The following is a 24999-nucleotide window of genomic DNA, read 5'->3' on the forward strand; positions in this document are numbered from 1 at the left end:
TATTCTATCCAGTGGGGATCTGTAAATCTGTCAAGGAGAGAGTCAATTCCATTCCCCGTGCCGTAATCTCATTTGCCTCTGGTGCCAATGGTGCATCAAATGTCGTCGCTGGCTCCCGTGGTTGGGTGCAGTGCCTTCCTGCCGCACTGCCGAGTCGAGCCCGGGAGTAAATCCCACCTGTCCCACATGAGGTGCTCCATCAACCACAAAAAAAATCATTATCCCAGAATGTTTTAGGGGGCTAATGGAATCCTTATCTTTATTTTGCACTGGAAGAATTTAATTACATGCTGTAGTAAAAGTCCCCCCCCCAGTTTATCAGCCCTACATGCATATCTGTCCGTTTTCCAGTTCTCAGACTGTTTGTAAGGATGTTCCTGCAGCTGATGTCTATGTTTTACAGAACGGACTGCCAATCACAGGATGCAGTCAGTACACTGTTCCATCATGGGTTAGTCTGTTCTCTATATATAACCTATACCGATACGATAAGATTGAATTAAGGAAGTTAGGAATGTCCTCATCCTCCTTCACACCCTTATTTAACAACATTTCCTACAAATCGGTGCTGTACATGCATCACCATAATGTGTACAGTGGATTTTAATCAAACTGGCTGCTTTTACATTGTCTTCTCTCCAGCTTGGCATTTTTATTTCCAACACTCCCTCCATTGCAAGTGTGTGTGTGCGTGCGTGTGTGTGTGTGTGTGTAGAGGGGGTTGCATGTTATAAGCAATCCGTAAAAGGGTGAAAGAGAAAGCCAGAGAGGCGATGCAAATGAAACAGAATACTTACTGTTGTCACATTTTGTTTAGTGAGCGATGATGCTGAGATATGTTTTGTTTCCAAATTGTGTGGGAGGATATCTTTGATGACAAGTCTTTTTTTAAGTGCAAGCTGCAAATGTTACAGTCGGAGCTTGTTAAAGCCGAGCATTTCTACGCTCCGCCGTCGAGGGTCTCGGTGATTACGGAGAGAGAAGGCGTATAGCTGTGGCCTTTTGCTGCAGAACATTTCCTACCACATCATTTAAGGCCGTCGAGTCGCCTTTGAGTCCACTGAACGTTACCGCAAGGTGATAATTACAGATAATTTCACCAAATTGCAGTGACGTAGGAGAAATAAATAAAAGCCTATAAGTGTCAAGGGTTGTTATTAGGGCGAGTTATTAGAAATACAGCTCAGTTTAGTTCTGGTTCATTTATTTTTTCTCTTCAGAATGAAATTAGTTGGACTGCTGATCCATCCGTGTTATTGTCCATCTCTTACAGTTTAAATACTGTAAAACATATATCAGAATTTTAATTGCAAAATAACCACATCAGAATATCTCATCATGATTTAATGCATAATCAGTATGGACAGGTTATGTGGCCTTGAAATGCACTTTAATATGTGTAATATAATTGTAGTGTGTCAACATATCTTATAGTAAATTAAGTCATGTGAACATATGAAGTAAATAAGATCACCTGTCATTAGAAAGTCAGACCCAGTTCATACTTTAAGGGTGGGTTCACCCAAATTCTGTTTTCCTACCCCTAATGGTAACTCACATTGGTGTTGCTTTCGCTTTACCGCACCGTTGTGATGAAAAGAGAGCTGAGCAAAGCTCTCGATCTACCGGTCAATCTTCGTTCCTACTCTCACCTATGGTCATGAGGGCTGGGTCATGATCCAAAGAACTAGATTGCGGGTACAAGCGGCCGAAATGTGTTTCCTCAGGAGGGTGGCTGGCGTCTCCCTTAGAGATAGGGTGAGAAGCTCAGTCATCCGTGAGGGACTCGGAGTAGAGAAAGGAGCCAGCTGAGGTGGTTCGGGCATGTATTAAGGATGCCCCCCTGGGCGCCTCCCTTGGGAGGTGTTCCAGGCACGACCAGCTGGGAGGAGACCACGGGGAAGACCCAGGACTAGGTGGAGAGATTATATCTCCACACTGGCCTGGGAACGCCTCGGGATCCCCCAGTCAGAGCTGGTTAATGTGGCCCGGGAAAGGGAAGTTTGGGGTCCCCTGCTGGAGCTGTGGCCCCCGTAACCCGACCCCAGATAAGAGGTTGAAGATGATTTGATTTTTGAGAATGCAAAACCCAACATTTCAATGTTTTAAGCATTAGTTTGTCAATTACCAACCCTGTTTCTCCCACAAAATGACCTTCCCATACAACTAAACTGCATGCATCCACTTACAAACGCATTTGCGATATGTCAAAGACAAACGTAATGAGTGGGAGAGCACTGACCTGGACTTCTGCAGAAGTCTGATGTTTGCTTGACATCTGGGCCGAAGAGAACGTACAGAACACGCTAAATAAAGTCCACAAAAATAGTGACGTTTATAAAGTAGTTCAAGTTACAAGCTGCTAGATGGAGGAGAAAGGATTTGTGCACACAGTAGATCGGTGCTGAGTTTACTGAGTCAGTCACTGGGATACGTTTTCTTGCTATTTGTTTCTTGTTGTTGTTCTTTAATTGAATGTTTTGAGCATCACAAACAGCATTCGCCTCTGTTCACCTTGACATAATTAAACCAAAACTGTCTGCATAGCTACTTATTGTAACTGATGATGGTGAACTGACCCTTTAAATATGATCTACATCTGTGTAGGTGAGGAATGGCACATTGTAAAATACAAAAAAAGAAATGTTAAGTAGGTAAATATTGAAACAGCTTCAGCAGCTCCATTATTCAACGTCTTCATCTGTGAGCTGAGATTATCTCCCACAAGGCATCAAACATCTGATTACATATTACATACATATTACTCTGATGGCTCACACCGGCTTGATGGAGAGAATATGTCTTAGTAAACAGGGCAGACGTGAAGAGGAGAATGGTAGTGTGGGTGCAGGTATCAACAGAATTTTAAACAGCCTAGTCCTGGTTTCGACTTCAGGCATTATACATTGGAGCTTGAGAAATGTCTACTTGCACAGGAATGAGCCCTGTCGAAGAGGCAATACATGGATTTGGGTTAGTTTCTACAGACATAATGCAATTGAATGTTTATTAATATGTTCATACATATTTAAGGAGAATGGTGCTATAAGTGTTTTGTGTCAAAATTAGAAAACAGTCCTGGCACACAGGAAGAGCTACAACATTTGTTTATTAATTCATATATTCACAGCGCAATAAGAGCAATATCTTAGAAATCACCAATCTGTATTTCCACAAAATTAAATTGAATGACCCGACAGGGGCGCTGAAATGATGGGTAAAAGATAGCATTTGTTACGGCCTTGCCCTGAGGGGGATGGCATCATTTTCAGGGTATGGCATGTTTACGGTTGCCTTGTTAAGGAAATACATTTAAGCTGTGAAGGTGTAGAGGTGTAACAGTTGGATAAGCTGGTGTTGATTTATTTTATTTTTTTAAGACTGAAATGTAATTTTGAAGCAGACTATGTTATTTCACACAGATGGCGTGTGAACACCCAAGGACACCACACAGCACAGATAAATTTGGAGCCCATTGGATGACTAAAGAGAATACATTTAAAGGGGCTGAAAGCATTCAGATAGCTGCCAAAGCTAAACCATAAAGCACTATAGTCTGTGACAGTGCATCAGGCAATTACCGAAGCCTTTTGTTTAGTTTATCTTTCCAATAAAAACCTGCAGTCTATATAATCTCTGCTTGGTCGTATATATATATTTCCTGACACTTATCTAAGTGCTGCAGGATGTATTGTCTGGGTACTGTGGCTCTCACCCTTTGACCTCTTCACTAGTTGTTTTTAAAATTGCTTATCTAGAAATTGAAGATTTTCTGCTGGAGCATTGTGATTCCTAAAATAAATAGAATAATCTCTCCAGTTTGATATGTCTCTATGGTGTTATGTAGTTGTACTTTGGAAATAGCAAAACGTGTGACAATATTAAAGGGACAGTGTGTAGCATTTAGGGGGATTTATTGGCAGAAATGCCACCGTAGTTCTTCTTCATGCTTGGCACACAGAAGAAGTTTCAGTTGGTTGCAATCTGCAACCTCACCGCTAGATGTCCCCAAATCCCACACACCAGACCTTTAACTATTATTGCAATAATTTGTATGCAGTACAGAAACGGCTTTATGTGTGACGGAAATCATAAAACAAATATAACTAATTCAATTACATAGAGCACATCTCTCGTATATTTTTTAACGACATTGCTCTCGGCAGGAAATGGGCTCTTCTTTAATCAACTTTGGCGAGTTTGAAAGAAAATGTCACCAATCCAGGCGCTGCCCTTTCTCTTGTTTTGGCTCCATTGATAACATCTGGTAGCAATAAAACTGCACTTTCAATTTTAGAATCTAAATGTCAAGGAAGCTGGGGAGCCATATGCACAAATACTGTTGCATGTTTTAATTTGAAGGTTATTGTTTTAAATTGAAACACTAATCTTCTTTTTGGACAGTCTGGTGATGGACCAATATATGAGCATTGCTCCCTTTGCAATATGGTTTAGAAATATGAATTTGATGATCAGTCTGTACAGAAATAACAGCACTGAAGAGGGCATTATTACCATCCATGCATGCATTTCAGGAGAGACAGTTCAGACTCGAGGTCGGTTGACTGAGATGATGAGAAAACAAATTAACAAGCCTACATCAGGCAATTAATTGTGTTATGGGTAGCAATATTGGTCTGTAAACCACTCAGCTCCACATTCAGACGGAATATCTCAACAACTTTTGGATGGATTGCCAAGACATTTAGGACAGATATCATTGCATTGAGCATAGTTGTTAGCATTGTCCCCAGAGGTTGTCCATTGAGGATACATATGGATGAGTTTGGTGATCCCTTAAAAGGAAACTTTGCTGATTTTCAACCTGCTGTGTGTCATTGCCATGTGCAAATTAACCATGTTCGGCTTCCCTCCGTGTTACCAGCGCCCGGAGCTACCCATCCATCTGCCGATCATTTGCCAACGAGGGTCTGTTAGATTACGCGAAACGCCTCATTTTGCATCAGCTGAGTGGAGAGGTTCGGCCGCTGGTAACACGGAGGGAAGCCGAACATCGTTAATTTGCACATACCAGCCGCATGGCGACGACACAAAGCAGGTTGAAAATCAGCAAAGTTTCCCTTTAATGTTTCATGAAGCTCCATCATACTTTGGTTCATCACCAAATATCTGCAAAACTAATGACATTCCTGTCAGCCTCAACTGTACTTCTTACATCTACATGTTGTCACTGTTAGCATGTTAACATGCTGACGTTAGTATTTACCTCAAAGCTCTGCTGTGTCTATTTAAGCACAGCCTCACAGAGCTGGAGGCTCTTCTTCATTTTGACATGACTAGGACAGATTCCCCTTTCTCGGCAAATAAATGCTTTAAATGTTTTAATAAAAGGTTGAAAATGAACATCCGCTGTTGACTGACTGGGGAAACTCTCCAATATTGTATTGTGCAGGGTTTGGAAGGGCAAAGGCACACACACACAGTAAAGTAATGCACTACATATGTGCATCCCGAGTTGTTGTCCGGGTGACCTTCACTGCTTGACTGAGCAAGAGAATTATTTCTGGGGGTGTTCGGGGGAAGTTATATGGTGACAGCTGGCTGACACAGCAAAACGTGGGGGAGGAATGACTATCCTTAAATATTGTGGAGGGAGCATGACCGCTCAACATCATAGGACATGTGGCCCAGATTTGAACATGTAATCAATCTTATGTCTCTGTTGAATTAACCTTTTTTATCATTGACATTTCGTAGTGTAATTGTTCATCTATATCTGTAGGAGTTTGACAGAAATTGTTGATATAAATGAAAATGGCTATTGGTTTACCCAAAAAAGCCAAAGACCTAACATGCACATTACAGCCTGTCCTAAATATAAATAAATAAATATAGGGAGAAATGTATAGTATTGCTAAATAAATACTACAACTTGTGGGTCAAGTAAGAATGAATGGCTGTGCACAGATTTTTTTTCTTTTCTGATGCCAATGTTCTTGTTATGTATTTATTATTTACTAATACATTTCAGACATTTTTCAGATATTCATTTTTTGCCTATTTTTTTTTACATATTTTACTCATAATTTTCAGATAATTTTTGGATATTTTTGGGACATATTTCACATATTTTGTGGTAATTTTTCACATATTTTTCTTACAGTTTTCACAATTTTTTCAGACATTTTTCACATATTTTTCACATATCTTTCTTTCTTTTTTTCTTTTTTTTTTAAATTATACATACGTGTACACACACATAACATGACCATACCAAGAAGGAAAGGAAAAATAAATAAAAAGAAAATTCTGAAATTGGAAATTCTGTGCACAGAATTGATTGCCTCTAGCTACTGTTACATTTGTTGTATTTATTTATGTCTTTGTTAAGTGTCCTTGGGTTTCATGAAAGGCGCTATATAAATCCAAGATATTATTATTATTATTATTATTATTGAACATACTTGTTGATTTTTATATATTCATAGAGTCGTAGTCAAGTCAGCACACTGACACACTGACAGCTGTTATTGCCTGTTGGGCTGCAGTTTGCCATGTTATGATTTGAGCATGTTTTTTATGCTAAATGCAGTACCTGTGAGGGTTTCTGGACAATATCTGTCATTGTTTTGTTTTGTTAATTGATTTCCAATAATACATATATGCATACATTTGCATAAAGCAGCATATTTGCGGACTCTCACGTTGATAAAAGTATGCGATTATTTTGAGATTAATTGCGATTAACTGTAGACAGTCATGCGATTTAATAGCGATTAAATATATATATATATATATTTTTTTTTTTCTCGATTGACAGCCCTAATATGGATGAACATACGCCTGACTCCACACTACAAAGCCTTAGTGTTTGTTGGCAGGCTGAAGGGGCATCTGACACACTTGTGCTTCTATTTCAGCACAATCCTTCACTCTCCCACTGCCTTGACAGGCCTCATCAACTAAGAGGCAGGTCTGAGGTTGGCATTTAATCTCAATGACCCCTCTGCCATGGCACAAGATGCAAGTAACACAGCAGCTGTATCATCTTCAGATAGGAGAGAAGAATTGATGGGTAACCTAGAAGTGTCCAGTTTTTGTGTGAGTGTTTGTGTGTGTTTGTGTGTGTGTGTGTGTGTGTGTGTGTGTGTGTGTGTGTGTGTGTGTGTGTGTGTGTGTGTGTGTGTGTGTGTGTGTGTGTGTGTGTGTGTGTGTTTGTGTGTGTGTGTGGTCTAGTACTGCTGCCATGTCCCTACTATCATCTCCTTCCCAGTTTCTCTTGGCACTTTTCTTTTCATATCCAGCGTTCACAGAGGTTTGTAGAGTTTGTCACTGCCGTTTGGGTGCATATGTTCGTGTTCTGTCCAGTTGTCACCAGTCTACCGAAATATCTTTGCAACAGTTTAAGCTGGAGCAGAAAAAGATGATTCAGAGTGCTGAGCTGATCCACGACCTTGACCTAGAGGTGTGTAGGTGTTGCAGCCTTCAAGCTGCCACTCATTTGTATTGTACTTGCATCGACCTTTACAAGTAACGTCAAAAAAGCGCCATAACTGGCTGAGACAGATCAGACAGATCCTGTCAGTGTAGTTAAAGGGACAGATGGCATAAATATGAAATCACCATTGCAGTGCATGGATGATGTTGCATTTTCTATATATGATATGAAATGCAATGATAAAACATTGCAACATTATCCATGGACTGCAGCTGCAATGTTAGCTCTGTCTCTTCTTTTCCCTACATGTTTCACTGTAATGTAAGAACTCATATGTTTCATTTACACACTCCGTTTGACTGTCAAGCAAAGGCCACTTTATGAGACTACGTACCTGTGCTGATGCGGCCAGTTCTCATTCTCTAGGCGTCAAATACCGACGCTTTGTCACGGCTTGATACCGCCGCACAAGGTACCTCCAGCGGCAGTATGAAACGGTTTGGGCGTTCATTGACTACAATGTAAACTATATGAGAAAGTATGTGCTCTGAGAAAGTGTGAATCGAACCTCCGACCTTCCAATTGGCTGCTTGTGTCCCGTGCATTACGTTACAATCAATGACAACGTTCAGTGTCATTTTCACTGTACAAACGTAGTAGTTTTAAGCCCAACCATATTGTTTTTTCCTAAACCAGACTATAGTGGTTTTGAAGCCAAAAGTAAAGTGACACCAAGGGGTGGGGTGGGGCGGGGCGTGACACCAAGGGGCCCCAGGGAGCATGACAAGGCGGCGGGATGTGACGAGTTGGGATGAGAAGGTGTTGGCTGATGCTACATCATCAACAGTAAACAAGGTAGCTATTTCCATGAAGTATTGCACACACTGTATCGGATGAAGAGGCAGTTTAGGTCGATTTATCTTGTTTTGTTTTGATGGCACATCACATTTGGAGTTCATAATTCCTCCTGCAGCTGGGCAGCAGGTTCCAGGGATGCCGACCTGGTCCTGCAGCGAGTTGCCGCAGAAGATAAACAATCAAATATATCATGTGAGAGGAAGGCATTAATAGCACACAGTGTGTTATGTGGACTGTAGTCAAGGTCAAAAACCACACCGTGTCCTGGCATCAATCTCTGCTTAGTGGTGCAAAACGGTGACACCCTCAGTTCAACAGGAAAAAAGATGATAACATTTTGTTTGACCCCACTTTTTAGCATTTACAGGCAGTATATTAACAATAACTACAATGCTTATAACCACAATAAGTATGTTTTTAAGTGAGTATTAATGTATTACATATACATGATCATTTTTCAGATTACCTGTCTCATGCACTAATGTCAGGATATAGTGACCGTTTTATAAAAATAACTTTTTAAAGGTCCCATATCGTGCTCATTTTCAAGTTCATACTTGTATTTTGTGTTTCTAATAGAACATGTTTACATTCTGTAATGTTTAAAAAAACTTTAATTTCCTCATACTGTCTGCCTGATTATACCTGTATTTACCCTCTGTCTGAAACGCTCCGTTTTAGTGCATTTCAACGGAATTGTGTTGCTAGGCAACAGTTTGGGTCCATGTTTACTCCCTGTCAGCTGATGTCCTTCACATGCACTGCAACAGGAAATAAACTGGGACACATTTAGAATGTTTATCTTTAAAACCGTGTAATAATCCATATATTGTATATTTGTGACATCACAAATGGACAGAAAAAAACTGCTTTATAATATAAAAGACATGAAAATCTCACTTTTTTTTTTACAATATGGGACCTTTAAAATCATATTTGCTCCAATCTCGCCTACTGCTGCTAGAGTTACTATTTTACAACCGAGAGCACCCTATTTACTATTTTTTTCTTTTTTGATTCATATTTAGTCCCTGTCAAGCATGCATCATATACATATATACAGTATATACATATATACATATATCCCTTTGCCTAAAAAAGTCAAAAGTTTGGGTTGCCACAAGGCTTTGCATATTTCTTTGGTTAATGTATTATTATTAGTCACAGCCGCTCCTTTCCCCCTTTCCCGTAGGAGAGCTCGTAGCGGCTTGATTTTGTCAACAAAAAGAATATAACCACATAATAATTAGATGTGTGCACCTTTCTGCCTTAAGCTGACACTTTTATAAAGCTTTACTGAAAAAAAATGGCAAAGCAGCAAAAAATGGGTAAATTAAAGTGCCTCAACTCAAGGGAAGCAAAGTGCGCCCATGTGGGTGTGTGTTTGTGTGTGTGTGTGTGTGTGTGTGTGTGTGTGTGTGTGTGTGTGTGTGTGTGTGTCTCCCCCTCGAAAAATGTGCTAAGATGAATAAACAAACAAGCCCACACCATTGCCATTAATAATTACTGAGGCGCTCCCCAGCTCTCTAGATTATTAAGACATCTGAAGATAAAGTGTTTTCCTGGTGTTGTGCGTTTACGCCTTATATTGCTTTGACCTGTGTGAATTAGTGAGTCCATCGCCTGCAGCGAGATGTTTTTTAACGTTGCTCCGGGTGACCACATATAGTTGTTTACATGGATATGTTGCTGTATGATATATGGCCTCAAATCCATTTCCCCGTCCATACGCGGCTCTTTTACGGAGGCAAAGGACAAAATGAGATGCTTGTGAAAGTGCGGCTGCCTCCGTGGCGAGGTGTCGCTGAATGGAATGTGGTTTTCCGCCGACTGCGAGATTTTTGGGAGAGATAGCTGAGGACGTGTCACCGCAGTGATCTTAACATACCTCGCAGTCAGGAAGCCATTGCTAAGGGGTGATCAGGATGACTTTGCCGGGATCAATCTCTTTATTAGAAAGTAATGGTCACTTCTCTCGGAGATGTCTAACACCTAAGGGCCACTTTGGTATTGATTGCTCGAGGCCATCATGATTAAGATCTTGGCAAATGCATGCTCTTGGTGAGTGTTGGGGGTGGAGCGGAGCGCGAGCCTCCAGGCGCGATTGTCCTCTGATTCGGTGCCAATTGGAATCCTCTCCCCGGCCACAACTAGCTGTCTTCACAGCCACTCAACCACAGTGCCTCTCCCTCAGCTGCTATCACCACTGTTTGTTCACTCTTAATTATTGTTTTTCCTCCAAGAGCCCAAACCCCAAGTCAAGTGCTTCCTGTCCGCGCATCTGCAAGTGCTCCAGCACAATTATTTAGACATGCAACCACTTGCATACAATGGGGAAATCTTGCATAAACACATTCACACTGTCTTTTTTTTCTCACCAGGCTCTCTTGAGATCCAATCATACTGTGAGCTTAATTCTACACTGGGAGAAATGTGTGTGATTAATGTGTGAACGATTTACCAAGCATTTTTAAACCATCGAGATCTTCCAGAGGCAGTCTCATCGTTTCATCACGTACAGTAGGTCGAGGTGTCCGGCTGACTTCCTCGTTGAGATCCTCTCGCCGCATTGCTCCCCTCAGTCTGCAGGGTGATATTTCATTAATGCCAGTGCCTAAGACCTCATTACCCCAGCTTCCCTTGTGGACAAAGAGAGTCTTAAAGATGGAGAATGACCATCTGGAAGTCATCAAGAGGGATCACAGTGCAGAGCAGCAGAGATAACCGTTTAACTCGCTGTTCAGAACACCAGCGTGATCCATTTCATGCACATCTGGCCTGTGGCTCCCAACTTAAGTGTAAATTACACTGTGGAAGGTGCTGCAGACTGCAGCTGATCGGGGGTTACTGTTGGTTGTTGCTTGATGCTGTATCAAGTTTGTTCCTGTTACTTTCTCAGCACCGACAGGATGTGGATTTCTTTCTAGCCGATCTAACACTCCACTTTGCACTCATTGGTTGTCAAGACAACCAATGGCAATATAATCTATGGGCTATTCATCTCGGTAGTTATATGGTGTTTGAAAAAGATTGCAAAGCACCTGTTATATAAATACAGTTGCTGTGTCTGTGAATCACTGTTATGATGCCAGACTGGCAGTGACGTAAAGAGGACATTTGTTATGTAAAATACTAATTGATAGGTTTGCAGGACAGGAAAAAGGGTTCGAAAGCATCCTGCTGTCTAAAGCATCAGACTAATTAAGCCAGCAATTATAGCAAATACAGTATTTTCTAGGAACCATATCAAAAGGTAGACAGGAATTAAAAAAAAAAGAAAGACACAGCACTTAATTATCAGTTTGCTTTACACAAAGACTGACTATGTATGTTTGTTAATCTGGTGATACACCATGTGCCAATTCCGTCCCCTAGTAATAGTGTTTGCATGCTACTAAGTTGCTACAGCAGATACGTTTGGAGAGAAACATAATGCCGTGCTGATTATGTATTTTATAAAAAATGCACTGTATCTGCCAAGTCATAGAACGTAACCCACATTCTGAACGTATCTGCAAAATGTTCAATGACAATTTATTCCATTCATTCTACAATATCTGCTCACAGCAGCTGAAGCATTCAGTTAAGGTTAGAGAAAGATTGTGGTCATTGTTTAATATTGGAAACAGTCAACAGTGACTTGAAGCATGTGACAAGACGTGTTTACTGTATCAACATTATGTTGAATTTTGACATTCCTGAACCAAAAACATTTCATTAATACGTTTCATATCAGCCTTGTATCACGCTTTCAGAAACACACAGTGCCACGTGGTTAACACTGTGAAAGGATTGGTTAGGTTTAGGCAACACAACTGCTTAGTTAAGGTTAGAAAAAAGATCATGGTTTGTGTTAAATAATAACGTAACAACGTAACAACGTAACAACGTAACAACGTAACAACGTAACAACGTAACAACGTAACGCGACAACGTCGGAACAACGTAACGCGACAACGTCGGAACAACGCGACGGAACAACGCGACGGAACAACGCGACGGAACACACGACGGAACAACGTGACGGAACAACGCGACGGAACAACGCGACGGAACAACGCGACGGAACAACGCGACGGAACAACGCGACGGAACAACGCGACTGAACAATGCAACGGAACAACGCAGCGGAACAACGCGACAAAACAATGCAACGGAACAACGGAACGGAACAATGTATCGTAACAACGTTAACATACGTAACACCGGACAACGTAACTGAACAGCCGTAACAACCGTAACATACGTAACAACTGTAACATGCGTAACATAATAATAATAATAATAATAATATTAGATTTATATAGCGCTTTATAATATTCTCAAAGACGCTTGACATACATAACAACCGTGACAACCGTAACAACCGTAACAACCGTAACAACAGTAACAACCGTAACATACATAACAACCGCCCTTAGTGGACTTTCTAAACCTCATTTTAGCCTCAGGTCCACTTCCCCTAAAATGTTCAAAATCCATATAACTATAATACTTTAATGGTGCATATCTTATTTTAGAATAAATCTCTTCATATCCACTAATGCACATATACTCTGGAATCTCTCTCCCTCTCTCTCACTGGCATCGACTGGCATCAATTAAGTTGACTTGATAGCATTCTTGAAATATGAGCAGCTGTGCGTACCTACATTATGTCTACTATACAGATAACTGCTGAAAAGTGGACCGCATCTGTGGTCGGTCGGACCGATTGCCATTATCTGCTCTAATGGGTTTGATTGCTGTGTGACATCACACTTAACCCATCACTCGTCCTCCACTGAAAGTACACATCCCAGTTTGATTGACATGTGTGGAGGATTGCCTAATAGTGGTCATTAAACTGATTACACTGATTAGCGTGACATCATGACACACTAAAGACCGATGACATTCATCTGTCAGTCTTCCTCACAAGCACTCTTCAGTTAGTCCTTTTCACTCTGTCACTCATTCCAATTAACAGCAGATAAAAGCTCCTTTATTACCTTCAGGCGCGTTGGAAGGACCCCAAATCTGCTTCTCCAACAGAATGTCCGTTTACAGCGAGGTAGAGAAGTGAAACTGTGCTGAGTAAATGTGTTTTTACAGCGACGCACTGCTTCACACCGGGTCGTGCCGGGAAGCTGCCCAGGCGGCTCCGCTGGAGTCGCTGGAGGTTAAGCACTTTGCTCAATGACATCTTGACAGTATTTGAAGCAGGAGGGTCACTTACTGCTTTCACCCAGCTTTCCCCTGTGGTCCTTTGATTCAAACCAACCAATTAGGCCTGCATGATTATCATTAGTTTAGTTAGACATCACCATCAAGTAGATTGGGGTTTGTTTGCTTGTTGTCTCCTTGTGGTCTTTATTTACCTTACAATTAGTTCTTCATTACTTTCTTTTGGGCACAGCCACCATAGATACATTTTTCACAGTATCTCTATTTATCATCATCTTTAAAAGCCAAACAATTCCTAATATCCTATACATATGATTCAATATCACTAATTAGCTTTTCCAAATACATGTAATGCACGCTCCATGGATTATTTTCTTTATTATGAAATGTAAAATCCCTATACAGCATAGAAGTCAGAGGGGAAGTTGGGGTGAATGGTTGGGAGTACAATACAACATTCTGCATACCATGTGTTATTATATTAAGGCAACTGAAACACTTGAGGTTAGGTATAGGTCACGGTTTTGCTTAAACATTGAACGAGTCAATGCATCATGTCTCCGAAGATGTTTTTTTTGTATGTGAGGTTTCTCAAATGCAACTCCGTTTCAAGTTTAGTATTCACAGTTTGTAATGGGTCGTTGTTAATTAAAGGCTATAGTCAAAGTGGAACATTTAAAGAAATTGGGAAAAAAGAGAAAGAAAGAAAAGAAATCATTATTTTTTGGGGGCTACTTGGAGGCAGCAGAACAAGCTGAAAACGCAACATTGACGTATCTGTTGTCAGGCTATTAAACAGACATTATCATAGCGTTTTAATTTGTTTTTAATAATTTGAAAATATTTTAGATATTATATATTTTTTTACTGCTTTAGGTTACTCCCCCCTAAATTGAAAAACAAAAAAAACAATGTCTACAATAAATGTTTAATTGATCTCCACCTTTTCTGTTTAGGTGACATGCCATCCAGCCACTTTACTGACTGAGCATGCGTCGATCCAAATGTTGATAGTGAGTGATTGACTCAACTAAAGGAGGCTCATTCATTTACTTTGACAACTTCCCTCAGGTGCGATGCAGAGGGGTGCAGGAGCAGTGGCATTTATAGTCTACATGTGTGGAGGTGGAACCTCGATTATGAGCCGCAGCGCTCCGAGCAAGTCAGATGACGTGACTGTATAGCTTCCCCGGGAATGTGCCGCCTGGAGGCTCGTTGTTCTGGATGGTGACATCTCATTCTGTCCCTTTCAAGATCTGGACTATAAAATAGCTTCGATGCTGTCAAGCCTGAAGCACACCCACTTCCTCTAGCCTCATAATATAATGCTTAGAGCTTGGGGAGAAATGTGATACAGTATAGTATAGTATCCATATTACCCATATGATATCACCAAATAAACTAAACATGATTTCACATTGAGTCTGCGGTTGAGAGAACATATGATTATTTTTTTTTTACCAAATGATGCTCTTGCAGAAAGTGGTCAATGTTCTGGCTTTGAATTCTATCCAGTAATTAATGCAGGTCGTCATATTCAGATTTATAATGGGTTTTGGCATTTATTGGTCAGGCAGCTGCAGCTTCTTGGGGCCTTTTCAGACACAAATGTCTAATTTGCACCTCGGGAGTCAAACTAATTAAAACTTATAATCATTCCCACTGTGTGGATACCTCACACTGAAGATTTGGAAACCTGGACATAACATACATTATTTTATATTTTAACATGATTGTATGTTCACCAGTAATATGTTTCCGATTGTGATTTACATTCGTATGACTTCATCACCTGCACTAGTGTGACACACTGAGGTAAAAGTGCTGAGAGGCAAATATTGGGTATTGAGAAAGCATTGGTGAGTGCTGGGATTAAATGAGTGAAAGTACTTGCTGTTGCGAGCACAGGACTGAATAATTGCATGCTGACTTTTTTTCAGCGGGGTTGTTGTATGCCATGCTTTGAATGGGAATAGGCTGAGGACACTGCTGACAGACAGAGAACCTACAGACTACAGTATTTAGGCTGAACCGCGCTAGCATGAATTTGAGTGGTTATTACAGAAGCAGTCTTTCCTCCCTTTCACATTTTATTACATCGTGCATTATATGAATGGATCAACAATAGAAGCATCATATATATCATGATTAAAAAGTCTGAAATATTGCTCATCTATCGCCTTGTGGATGAAACTGGCATTGTTGCAACATATAGGTACGCAGCCCATGAATGACACGCCAATTTGTTCAGTCATTTTGTGTGTCACAATCACAACAGCATTCTTGCTTTTGGCATTTAACGCCATGTGGTCTGAACTGACTGCAATGTAAAAGCTAGTATAAATAGTGAGAAAGACTGCTCATGGTGGACGGGAGAGGGGAGGTGGATGGGTCAAACAAACACAGGACTTTCAACCAGGAGATCGGTGCTCATGTCCCAAAGTGTCGTTGAGGTATTTTGAAGTTACATTGTTCACATACTTATTTTTCTTAGTTTACGTACTTATTTTAAGCCCAACCGTGATGTTTTTCCTAACCCTAACTGAGTGGTTTTGTTGCCTAAACATACGTAATTGTGTCCGTTTCACGGTAACAATGTGGTGTTAAATGATACGAGACGACATGAGATGACGTCTCAACGTCATCTAGATGCACCGCTTACACCTATAGTAGTAATGTATGTGCTTTTTTATGTTGGTAAATGCATCAGGTGATTGTACTTTTGAGAGGAATCAGAGCTGGTGCTACCTGATGTTGGTCTGTTGCTCAGTTGTGACATTTGTGTTGTTGTTGTAGAATGAACACGGGTCACAGAGGACATGAGTACGAGCCTCTGTTCTTCATTGACGTCGTCGTCCTGGGTCTCGTGTACCACTTTGATAGCCACATTCTAAAAATGGGACGCTGTCATGATCCAATTGTTTGAAGCAAAACGTTTGGCTTGTTCTCAGTTTTTTAACCCACCATCAAAGTTTTTTTTAATTATTATTTTTATGGCTTATATGAACGACAGAGGACAGAATCCTCAGAGGTTGTTAAAATGAAATCAGTAGTAATCAAGCATTGATTGTGCTGAGAGAGCCAGGGAGGGTCTGATACACAGTGCACACAGCAAACAGCCCAGCAGAAATAAAAAGGAGACACATCGCAACATGAGTCAGTAAATGTTAAGCACATGGCTCCTCACAAATGCAGAATACTCGTTTGCACATATTCATCTCAGGCTAGCAGCTGCGTCTATTACAAGCAGCGGGGCTTCACGCTGGAAATGATCTGAATAGGAATTGGAAATGAATAGTGTGAATGATAAAAACATAATATATGCATTATGTGTATGTGAATGAGACGAAGGTAGAGAATTTCATCCACTCAGTGTTTGAGTTTATTTCTACAAACATGGTTTTCCTTTCCACTGTAATTTCTTGCTCCATCATAAAGAGATCTATATTAACAATATTGATATTTAATGGCGGCATCATCAGCTTGGGTCACGTAGCTCCGTGATGGAGACTTTAATGCACGCTTCGATTTAACTACCACGACATGCCGTTATGTTTTATCTAAGGAATACATTCATGCAGTGTTGACATAAGGTGAGCTATCTATGGTAGCACACATAACTCAAACAATATAGCTTAGGGTGACTTTATTACTATTTCTACATCCTATTGGCATTTTAATGTTGAAGGCATTGTCAGGTATGTTGATTTATCATAGCAGGAAAAACACACGGTGTTACAATTCACATTAATGATGGTCTTGTTCTATTCAAGTGTTCCTGCATGAACAATACCAGGACTGAAACTGAAGCAGCTATCTATCTATCTATCTATCTATCTATCTATCTATCTATCTATCTATCTATCTATCGCAGATGCTTCTATAACCCATTTTCTGCATGTTTCTGTATACTGATATGGTATAAGTAAATAATGTTGAATGTTGATTTTATAACAGCCTGTAGGAACGAAGGCTATAATTGGTGTGCTGAGATATAAAATGGGTAACAATAACTATAATCTCACTGTAGCCTACCAGAGGCACAGTTACACTTGAAATAATCCATAAAGCATTATAAACTCCATATGGAGTATAGCAGAGAGACTCAGTAGCTGCGTGATTCATATTTCTTTTTATTTCATGAGGCTATATTTGATACTGATGTGAATCCACTGTGCTGCTCCACCACCATCATCACACTGTAAACAACTGCTGTTAATTTACAGCAGGATTTCAACAGTATTAACCTGTTATTGCTAAAAACAGTGCTTTACTGTTGATACAAAAGAAAACCTGTTAAATTAAATTTAACTGAACTATAATGCATTCTTAAAAAACAGCACTTTACTGCTGATCAACTGTCTAAAGTATCATCAGTAACAGTTTCATGCAGTATTTCTTTAATTCTGGGACCTGGTCTGCTCATGTGAGGCTTGTACATTGAACATGATTGTAAAATCAGTGAATTAGCTTTATTGTTCTTCACTCACATGTTGTTGTGGTTTGCATTCTGTGCTTGTAGCCAGCTAGAGACACACAACAAGTCTATTATAGCCTTTTTCCTAACAAGTGCCTTTAATTGTATTTAGTGTGACTATTCCTATGTCTGTAACCTGCTAAGTCTATTCATCTAGGCAAAAAATAATGTTTATTAAAATGTATGTAAAAAATAAATAGTGCATTAAAACAAATCAGTAAGATAATGTAAAAGGAATGTGAAAAAACAGCTATATAATGTATCTTTAAACAGTAAATTAACTGTAACATACTGTGAAATTAATACAAAAAAACAGTATTTTTCATTAACAGTACAAAGCTGTAAATGTCAGCAACAGTATAATAATGTTAATTTTACAGTAACATAAAGGCAACCCTGCTGCCAGTTCTTTACTCTTATTTTAACAGTGTACTTCAACCAATGACTTTTTTGGCAACCAAATCATGGTTTATGGTATTTTATCATCTATCTTTAGAATGAGATAGTTTTTAATAATATCCCCTCTATAAAGTGAGTCATTATGGAAGAGTATACTGTAGTTTTATAGGCATAAGCATATGTCTTTTGTCTTGTGTGACTCCATTGCATTTGGCCACAACCTTTTGTAAAAGTACATTTGGTTGTTCTTTTCCATTAGACAACTAGATATCATAACAAACTACCATGAAAAAAAATATATACTTTTTAAATAATACAAATAAAAATTAAAAATAAAAATAAAAATAATTATAAAAATAATAATAATGGGAAAACATCTGAGTTTCAGGATCGATTTTCAATACAAACTAATAATAATAATAATTGTTATTTTACTGGGATATTGTTAACAGTGCACCACCACCACTACACCACCCACAGCGTCCTTCTGTGACGTAGACACACAGAACGAGCTCATAATAAATCCACCGACAGCACCGACAGACAACTCATTGACAACCGATGCAAATCGCAAAACTTGGCATCTCCCTCTTTTTTTTTTTTTTTTTGTTCTTTTGCATGTGAGCCTCGTGTCTCTCTGTTGTTCTCTCAGTTTCTGCGCACATTGACAGTTTGCAATAGGTGGAGCAGTTTATGACTTCTCATAAAGAACTTGGTGGAAGAGCAGCAGCAGCAGACAGGATTATGTTCTTTTCCTTGATATCTAAAGAGCAGTAAACAGTAAAGACAGCGGATGTTTTGCAGCGCAGTCAGATGAGACAGGTCGAGTCTCCTCCTCTGCTCTTCTCTCTTCTCTTCTCTCACCGCGGATACCTGAAGACAGCAGATCTGGATTAACACTAATGAACTAGAGGGGGAATAATCTCCACTGACTGTCTCGCTGTGTGGATTTTCTTTTTTTTCTTTTTTTGTAACACCTTCTCGGCTGGAGACGATGTCTTCTGTCCGAGGACACTTTGACGCTTTTTCTAAAAAATGCACACTTCTGTTCTCTCTGAGGATGTTGCTTCTTCTGCCTGCAGGATTGCCGGTCCGCAGCCAAGGAGACTCTCAGTCCGACAACAAAGTGATGGACAATATCACCGTCCGGCAAGGAGAGACCGTCTTTCTCAGGTGAGGCTGGGTTTTTTTCTTCTTCCATATTTTCCTCCTCCTCCTCCTCCTTCCTCCAGTCCTGCTGCTGCTGCTGCTGCTGAGGAATCCTGTCGCCGAAGTTGCGCGCTGCATGCATGCTGGAGACTCTCTGTCCTCCAGGATGTCTGTCCTGCATGCTGGAGACTCTCTGTCCTCCAGGATGTCTGTCCTGCATGCTGGAGACTCTCTGTCCTCCAGGATGTCTGTCCTGCAGGCTGCAGGCTGTCTGTCCTGCAGGCTGTCTGTCCTCCAGAATGTCCTGCAGGCTGGAGACTCTCTGTCCTGCAGGCTGTCTGTCCTCCAGAATGTCCTGCAGGCTGGAGACTCTCTGTCCTGCAGGCTGTCTGTCCTCCAGAATGTCCTGCAGGCTGCAGACTCTCTGTCCTCCAGGATGTCTGTCCTGCAGGCTGCAGACTCTCTGTCCTGCAGGCTGTCTGTCCTGCAGGCTGTCTGTCCTGCAGGCTGCAGACTCTCTGTCCTGCAGGCTGCAGACTCTCTGTCCTGCAGGCTGTCTGTCCTCCAGAATGTCCTGCAGGCTGGAGACTGTCTGTCCTGCAGGCTGTCTGTCCTCCAGGATATCTGTCCTGCAGGCTGGAGACTCTGTCCTCCAGGCTGGCTGTCCTCCAGAATGTCCTGCAGGCTGGAGACTGTCTGTCCTGCAGGCTGTCTGTCCTCCAGGATATCTGTCCTGCAGGCTGGAGACTCTGTCCTCCAGGCTGTCTGTCTTCCAGGATGTCTGTCCTGCAGGCTGGAGACTCTCTGTCCTGCAGGCTGTCTGTCCTCCAGGCTGTCTGTCCTGCAGGCTGTCTGTCTTCCAGGCTGTCTGTCCTGCAGGCTGTCTGTCTTCCAGGATGTCTGTCCTGCAGGCTGGAGACTCTCTGTCCTGCAGGCTGACTGTCCTGCAGGCTGTCTGTCCTCCAGGATGTCTGTCCTGCAGGCTGGAGACTCTCTGTCCTGCAGGCTGTCTGTCCTGCAGGCTGTCTGTCCTCCAGGATGTCTGTCCTGCAGGCTGGAGACTCTCTGTCCTGCAGGCTGACTGTCTGTCCTCCTTACTGGAGTGTTTAGTGTTCAGTGTGGTGAGGAAACAGAACCATGGCTGTGTGTTTTATCATGTTCTGTTCTGTCCTGTCGCTGTTGAGTAAAAAAAGGGGATTTCAGAGGATTAGTCTCTGGAAAACACTCAATTCAGAAGCGATACTCTGCTAATCTTTAGCAGCTGTTAACGAGAGACTTTAATTGTTGTGTGTCGGTGCAGAACTAAAGGTGGAGAGGAGGAAGAAGAGTGCGTCTGTGGATGGAGAGGAAGAGCAGAAACAGTGATGAGGACTGAGGGAGGAGGAGGAGGAGGAGGAGGAGGAGGAGGAGGGTGGGGGTGTGCAGGTGAAAAGAGAAAAGAAAAACCTCCTACAATAAATAGTGGAATGGATTGACTAGTTACTGGTGAAGATGGGGGATTGTCTGCGGTGACCTTTCCCCTCCTCTCTGCCCTCAGAGGCTTCAGAGGCTTACTGCACACACAAGGATTTATGTTGCTTTCAAGTGCTGTCGGAAAATGTCCAGCAATAATCACAATGGCCAAAGGAAGAAGGGGGATTTTCTTTGATACCAGGGTTTGGCAAGATGTGATGTGCGGGGTGGGGGCAAGTGTTACCAGATGATGGTTAAAGTGTTGCTGTTCTGCGTCTCACATTGGAGCTGTACGGATGGACCTGTAGGAGGGAGTTTAAAGGAAGTGACAGGGAAGTCTGTTGGAGGTCTGTCTAGACTCCGTGATTACATTTTCACCAGGTGGTTCTCACTGACACTCATTCTCAGTGTTTTCACTTGATGGACATGAGGTCAGACTAGAAACTGCAAAACCACCCAAATGATGCATATATAGGTTAAGGGTCCAACTAGAGCTTCCACAGGCTCGTGGTCACAACATGACAATTGAAAATCCTATAACTTTTATAATGAATAATAATAATAGGGCTGGGACGACTCACCTATCTCCCGATTCGATACTTGGGTGCCGATTCGATATGTATTGCGATTTTTAAGTGTTGTGATTCTACAAGTATTGTGATTAACTTTGTTAACACTAGACTATGGGAAAAAGTTGAATCATACACTTCTAGGGACTTTTACTTTGGAAAATATCTACAATTCTGTACTGAATCTGTACATTTCGGTTTGTTTTGGTTGATTTATACGGAAGGGATATGACCTCAAATGAAGCAAATATATTGATTCTGGAATTAAAAAAAAACTATTTTTTTCCCACCCCTAAATACTAATAATAATAATTTCCTTCATTTGTGATTCACTAGTGATTGCAAACATTAGACAATGCTTAAAATCTGATTTCCTGAATAGTTGTTGTATCCTCAAAGCGGACATACTTGATGTTTCCATGTATAGATCCAACAGGATATCTCTCCTGTACAGTACCTGTTATCAGTAATCTAATCACTTCAAACTGCTGCAGACATCAAGTCAGAACCCGTTAAAAGCTGCTCTTGACACAAGGTCTTATCTGACTTCATTTCTAACCAAATTCTCTTGATAACACAACACGTCGTATCTAGAACCTGGACATTTGGAATTGCTACGTCACATTGATCCATAAACTGGTGTCCAGGTACTCCCAGAATCCTTTGTGTTCCAGCTGATTACACAACTGTACAGCAAGACTAACTAAACCAGACGGAGGTCTAGTGGGCTGATCTGGACTTCTTTTATATGTAATAAGTTTAAGAATGCCTGTCCTTGTCCTGTGTCTGTTTTATAAGTGCAATGTATTACATCAGTTTTCAGCTTAAACATTGTTCAGGGCCTACTGGGTGAGTTAAAAAAAAAAGAAATAGTGAATCTGGTGGCTTTATAGACCTGGGGCCTGGACTACGAAGCAGGATTTGCAGTTAGCGAGGTAACTTCAGGGTTAACCCTTCAGTGTTTTCCGTCTACGAAGGTGGTTCACTTCTTACCGGGGTAGATCGCCATGGTAACTGCTCCGGAGCAGGTTATGTGCAAGATAAGAGATCAACTCGTATAAAAGCACCGCCTACTGCCCAATCAGAGCTCGGTGCGCAGTTCGTATGATAATATATCACACATATGAAGAAGTTACAGTCATAATCCAGACTAAAATCAACACAGTTTAAATTGACAGATGCAGGAAGGACAGCTGGATTTATGCTGTGGGTGTTTACCGCTTTGAATTATGTTTTTATATTTATTTTTTTTACTTGCTCTTGAGTCTGTTTCAAACCGCCGGAGACGGGGACGCAGCTGAGAGAAGGTTTAAATAGTCATAGACACCACATCTTTGTTAAAAGGCATAATGAAGTGTAATCCATTCATCCATTACACGTCTAAAAGCTATTTATATCTAAACGACTATATCTAATTTTTGAGTGTTCCGTTAAATGAATTGATACGTCTGTTAATTTACGCATTCACACATCGGGAGTTTTTTCTTTCACCAGCTGTTCTTCCTGCAAACGGCAGCTTCAACTGAGTTACTTTTAGTCTGATTAAGTGTTAAACTTCTTTGTATTTGTCTAATATAGTTCGCTCTTCCTTTGTAAAATGTGCCGCTCTGCTTGTCTGTCTGCGAATCTGTGGACTTGTCCATGTCTGTGATTGATCAGATGCTGCAAAAACCCCGCCCCGTTCATATGAATGCATTCACAGCCAGATGGAGAAACCCTGGGTTTATTTACCGAGTTGATAACCAGCATCGTAGGACCGCTGAGCGGGATCTCATTTGTTAGGGTTAGTTAATCCAGATAATGAGAAGATACCCTGGGTATGTTTGACTGGCTTTGTAGTCCAGGCCTATGCTCTGATAAATTCACTTTTTCTTAAATGTAAACGTTATTTTTCAACCTTCATTTGTTTTTGTGTCTAATGAGGACAACATGTTTTGAAATCGTTATATTGAGGGATAACAGGCTGTAATGTAATCCTTCAGGGCAACTCCTCACCGTCGATGTACGTCCACTAAAAGTGCTTGTTGTTGCCACTGACAGGCTCAGATTGTTATTGTGTCTAACCAAGTCTCACTCAAGGAGAAGTCTTGAGAGAGGTGACTTGTTGATGGAAGACAACGATGGGAAATAGCTTAGAGTGGCTGAATATTTAGATGATTTCCACCACAATGTGACGCGAGATGTCAGACTTCAGCGAGACACACAATAACAAACAGACCGGACGTTTTATTCCTCTGTAAGGTTCTTTCCATAATGTTGTCAGACACTTATAACAACAATCTGAGCCTGTCAGTGGCAACAACGAGCACTTTTAGTGGACGTACATTGACGATGAGGAGTTACATTACAGCCCGTTATCCCTCAATACTGGACCCATTTCAAAAACTCACTTAGGGACACCAACATGGGGAAATAGCAGGCTGAAAAATGCAGAAGTTCCCCTTTAAGATTCCTCCTCTTGGATGAATATTTGTGTAATTTTGCGTTGTAAGCACACTAGCAGCTATAGTAGTAGGCTCTTATTGAAGTGCTTGACAGTTCCAGTCGAGTACTTTCAGCCTTCACTGCCGTCCTCCTCGAGGACCACGGACGGCATGCTGCCACGTCCGTAGTAGCAGGCAGTAAGTGGTAGCAGTTAGAGACCCAATCAGCAACATTCCCGTGTTTCTGTTGCATGTTATACTGTCAAAGCTCATAATTTTTTTTCTGATCAATTCCGTATTACTATATATGCAAGCTGGCCTGCACAATAGAGCTTGTATTGTGGATGGAGAAATCATCACAATTTGCTCCTCTTGAAATCGGCATGCAGTGCCGTTATTACTCCAGAGTTCAGCCGTGCACGGGTCAACGGGGCTGGCAAATGTGGACTTGCTATGATGTGCATCTATCCTCCAGGCTGAGCGGTAATGGCGTTTTTCAATCCCGCATTGATTCACACATTTTGTTTGGCCGTACTTTTGCTTTCATCTTGTTGATGAGTGCCCGCTCATACAATCACATGGGTTGTAAAGGCATTTCAATCTAAAGTGCATGCTGTTATGATGCTCAACTTTTAATGCTGTCCAGCTGTCTATAGCGACTGCTTCAAAGTACATACCGATTGTTTGCAGCTCGTGATTTTGCTTTTGAAGTCCGGCCTTATTATTATTTTCAAAGTTGTAAAGAAAGTCTTGACAATGGAAAAGCACTGTGGTTGCTGAGTAAGTAGGTGATTGAAACTGGCTTTATTTCAGGCGGGTGTTTGATTTCTCAATAATTGTACAGATCATGTTCGCATGGCTTTGAATTCAGGGAATATATTATGTGTGTTGAAGCTATCAGACTACTGGCACAGCACTGATAAGTAGTACATACATTACACTCAAAGATGTTTTGTCCATATTATTCCATTTGCTCCTGAGACATACTGAAGCGAGGACAGTGTGATCAGGCTGCCTGTCAGCTAGTCAAGACTGGGTTCTGATCCAGCCCCCACCCAGGACAGCTTCTAATAGGCTTGACTTCAACATTCACTGCAGACTCATTTT

The 24999-nt window shown here is 41.1% G+C and overlaps 1 protein-coding gene across 4 annotated transcripts in view; it reads left to right on the top strand.

Moving 5' to 3' along the window:
- The window catches only part of ntm (neurotrimin), a 377838-nt gene that overhangs the window by 254915 nt on the left and 97924 nt on the right, over positions 1–24999 (top strand). For 3 of the 4 annotated variants that reach the window (XM_074612066.1, XM_074612067.1, XM_074612065.1), the window contains one exon: positions 19382–19472. In XM_074612066.1, coding sequence (XP_074468167.1) covers positions 19382–19472 — 91 coding nt within the window. Of the gene's footprint in view, positions 1–18809; positions 19473–24999 lie in introns of those variants that run through there. The other variant, XM_074612064.1, reaches the window with a different exon arrangement.

This window comes from Sebastes fasciatus, chromosome 16 (genome assembly GCF_043250625.1).
Source record: "Sebastes fasciatus isolate fSebFas1 chromosome 16, fSebFas1.pri, whole genome shotgun sequence".
In the NCBI taxonomy this organism is placed as follows: Eukaryota; Metazoa; Chordata; class Actinopteri; order Perciformes; family Sebastidae; genus Sebastes; species Sebastes fasciatus.